The sequence below is a fragment of the Paramormyrops kingsleyae genome, chromosome 23, assembly GCF_048594095.1.
Source record: "Paramormyrops kingsleyae isolate MSU_618 chromosome 23, PKINGS_0.4, whole genome shotgun sequence".
In the NCBI taxonomy this organism is placed as follows: domain Eukaryota; kingdom Metazoa; phylum Chordata; class Actinopteri; order Osteoglossiformes; family Mormyridae; genus Paramormyrops; species Paramormyrops kingsleyae.
The window spans coordinates 12793667-12797406 of NC_132819.1; the positions used below are offsets into that span (position 1 = coordinate 12793667).

General features: G+C 42.7%; 1 protein-coding gene across 1 annotated transcript; it reads right to left on the minus strand.

The window, feature by feature from the left end:
* Positions 1-373: 373 nt before the first annotated feature.
* On the minus strand, positions 374-2580 carry edn1 (endothelin 1). Its single transcript, XM_023811803.2, has 5 exons — positions 2383-2580; positions 1995-2145; positions 1752-1907; positions 1336-1449; positions 374-1202 (listed from the first exon to the last, which is right to left on the minus strand). Exons 1-5 carry the CDS (start codon positions 2441-2443, stop codon positions 1181-1183), a joined length of 504 nt encoding a protein of 167 aa, XP_023667571.1. The 5' UTR covers positions 2444-2580; the 3' UTR covers positions 374-1180.
* Positions 2581-3740: the final 1160 nt, after the last annotated feature.

Genomic DNA, 3740 nt, shown 5'->3' on the forward strand with positions numbered 1-3740 from the left:
GGCCGTGCATGTGCCTGCAGGCTACAAGGGATACACCTGCCTCACAGCTTAACATTGTTGTGGTGTCCAATAGCTCTGATGGACTGTTTCACTTTCATTTAAGGCAATTAACTTTTCAATTACTTTTCAATATTCTGAAAGATTATAGTTTTCAGGTTCTAGCTCCGGAATTATTCCTGGAACTTATTGGTTGCCACCCGCAAATCAAAAATTCAGAAATGTTAATTTATTCTTTATCAATACCGCCTATTGACAATCACATTCTATGACGATGAAATACTGATTTATCAACCTATCAGGTTACCCTAATATTTTTTAATGATGTGTTATGTTGAATTCTAAACTGTTAAAATTGGTAGAGAAGACACTGGGGTTTTTAGAGCTCGATAGTTTTATTTGATATTTGTCCTGCCTGTTTCAGTGGCATCTGCACGATCGGTCATTTCAAAGAAATGAAACAGAAAATTTCATTGACCAATGTGGCCAAAATAGAATGCATGCCTGACATGGATAAACATGGTTACACTACGGTAAAACAGATGTCTTACACTAAGCCTTGCACAGTAAATAAAATGATTCTGTATATTTCAGAATACTGAGCAAAAATACTTATACTCATCCTCTGTTTCAATAATGACAAAAAAAACATTCTCAGTCAAAAACCAAAACAGAATCTAGTTGGAAACCTCCTTTGTCTTGGGTGGTGATCCAAAGTTTTGGATTTCTTAGGACCATCGTTTAATGAGTTCATGTGCTCTTTCTTGGTGTCAGACAGTCACCGTTCCTCTCCCCAGCACAGCAGAAGCTACAGAGGGCCAGCAGGAAGTCCAAGTCTGAGGCCAAAGACCAACATTCCTGAGGAACAGGAAGATAAGGAGAGGTAGTCATGGTGTTTGTGGTTGAGTCTGGCACTTGCTGCATGTTCCTGACTGGATGGTCTGTTTCTCCACCCTGCTGACCCTCTCTAGTCCAGTCCAGCTTTGCAGACTTGCCGCCTCAGACTAACAGCATTTCTGTCTTCTAGGAACAAACGGACTTCTCATCTGACAGAAATAAGGGATGGCCAGCCTCGTGTTGGTAGAGTTCTCTCCCCGACCCAAAGGGGGCGCTCTAGGAGACCATAGTGCAGCAGCAGGCAGGGGACCATCGATGAACCCCAAGTCGCTGGTGGTCCCCATTGTCACTGACCCCTAGCAATAATCCTGCAGAAGGCATGATGAAGACCAAAACATTCCTTTTACACTTTTAAAAAGAAACTTCTTCAACATAAACATTAATCTGAAACAATCTTTTTCCATTGTTTCTTATTGGTTGTTCTGTAATATTCATTCCTACCTTGTATTTGTCCTCCTTGGGTGCCATGATCTCCTAAATCTTTGGGAGTGTCCTGGGTGCCTCTCAAATTTAATGGTAGACAAGCTCAAAGCAAGGGGGCCCCTATGCACGTTCCTGAAAACAAGCAACAAATACCTGGTGTTTTCACAAATGTACTGGTTTGGAAAAGTACATTTGACATTTAACATACTGATACGTATGGACTTGTTTTCACAAGCCCGCCCAGCTAACTGCTGGCTGTAGAAGATCCCACCTGCCCAGGGGCCTTTGTGATGCGAGGAATCATGCGGGGAAGGCGCGACACGCCATGAACCCATCCTTACGCCTATGTTCGTCATATACGACATACATTTACCATCATATCCCGTTTCTTTCAACGTAAAGCTTTCCTGATAATCCGGGAGAAATCCTCTTACCCGGACTGGCTTTCCCTGTGGCAGAAAGTTGCGCACTTGCTGTCTTCCCTACTGGCGCACTTGCAGCGCTCTTTCTCCGCCCTGCGCTGGTCCGAAGACGCGGCGGCTGAGCGCTTTTGCCTCGGAGCGCTTCCCAGTCCGTAAGACACGGTGCGCCTGGACAGAAAGCAACGTCAATACAGTCGATCGGCATGCTTAGATCTGTAATATTATTTTAGACAGTTTAATTCTATGAAAGCGTACTCTGGCGTGTTGACCCAGATGATGTCGAGATGACAGAAGTAGACGCACTCCTTGTCTAGGAAACTTGCGCAGGAGCATCGCTTCGTCCTGCTGTGGTGCTCCAGGCGTCTGGTGCTGACTGCTGGCTCCTTAGCGAATGTAGCCGGCGCCACTGAGAGCAGTGAAAAAGTATGACACCGATCTCAGTATTTACGCTTTAACAGCCAAGCCACCTTAACACGCTTACACTTAAAATCTTAACGAGTAATTGGAGGGAAAATATTTTTTAAAGTTCAACATATTTCCCGTAAATTATTATCATTAATTAATAAACACTTTACAACATATTTTGTGACATCCTTTAGTTTCTATTAAGTTTTAAAAGACTTTCAAAATATCCGTAACGTACCTGGGTGTAAAAATCCAAAAGACATCACCGACAACACTGAGAAAATTAGGTGCAATTCCATCTTGATGTTTTTTTTTTAAGTTTCCAATGATTCAGAAACTGCCAGCAAAAATGTTAAACTGAGTAAAATTTCCTTACAACGCTCCGATATAAAGCGCATATAACTTTTCCCATGTGCGCTTTTCGCTGATGCCTGGACTGCTGTCTTAGTCCTTATATAGTCTCCAGGACCCCCCCCCCCCCCTCCTTCTCCCCGCTCAGACGCGTGTAAACACGCTTGTTCTCTGACATATTAGTAGACAAAGCTTTTTTTTCTAGAAGGTGCCGAAACGCGACTTGTAGATTGAGATAAGACATTTGCACTTGTACTTTCTGAGTGATGGAAGGACGGAGGGCGGCGCGACAGGAGGCTTGGCAAATATCTGGATGTGAATGGGGGCATTTTTGCTTTCTGCTCAGCAGATGGCGACACGACACCGCGAATATGTGGGCTGCTACATACAGTTCAAAAGTATCGACTCATTATCATTAATACTGTCTAAACGTTTCATCATGTCAATATGAGAAGAAGGTATACTAAATTAATGTAATGCTTGATAAAAATGCATGGCTTCTTAGAGAGTCTTTATTAGATGCATTTTAGAGTTTGTCTTAAATGGCTTCATTATATGATTAAAAAGAGTAATATAATCAGTCTGACGGACATTGAGACTAAGTTCTTGATCATATAATTGAATGCAAAGAGAATCACGAAAAATCTCACCTGCTTAGCTCACGTAACATTCGCTACACTGTGCAGTTGTGTTGAGGAATTTTAAGCACGGACAGACGGTGTTTTGACAGGATGGACAAAATGAAACGGCGTCTTCTGAATAGCGTTTCAAGAAAAATATTTAGCTGTGTCCTCTGGCTAGTCCAGTTCCTCCCTGCACTCCAAAGACATTCAGTTATGCAGACCAGTATCTCTAAACTCCCCAGTGTGTGTGTGTGTGTGCCCTGTGGTGGACTGGAATCCTGCCCAAGATGTACCCCTGTCCTCTGCTTGTGATAAGCTCCAGCAACCCCCCCACCACCACCCTGTCCTGGAAAAGAATTTGAAGGATGGATGGATGAATTCCAAATTATTGATTTGCTTAAATTGTTATTTAAGCAAACAGTATCTACAACTCTATCCAATGCATGTTAACCAATATAGGGGGGATGTAGAAATTTCATCAGTAATCAGTAGATTACTGAACATATGGAATGAGTATCTTCTAGGCCTGTTGGCAGCCAGGATGGTACAGAAGCATCACAATTGATGTTCCGAAAGACTTGAAGTACAAAACAGTGTTTGAGCTTCTGAAGTGCCATGGTGT

What these genes read in the sequence shown, in the direction of transcription:
- edn1 (XM_023811803.2), bottom strand. Translation starts at nt 2,443, where the DNA reads ATGGAATTGCACCTAATTTTCTCAGTGTTGTCGGTGATGTCTTTTGGA. An exon ending in CACAGGGAAAGCCAGTCCGG is followed by an intron (nt 1,450 to 1,751) that starts GTAAGAGGATTT and finishes GCTTGTTTTCAG; the next exon opens with GAACGTGCATAGGGGCCCCC. An exon ending in CCAAGGAGGACAAATACAAG is followed by an intron (nt 1,203 to 1,335) that starts GTAGGAATGAAT and finishes TGCCTTCTGCAG; the next exon opens with GATTATTGCTAGGGGTCAGT.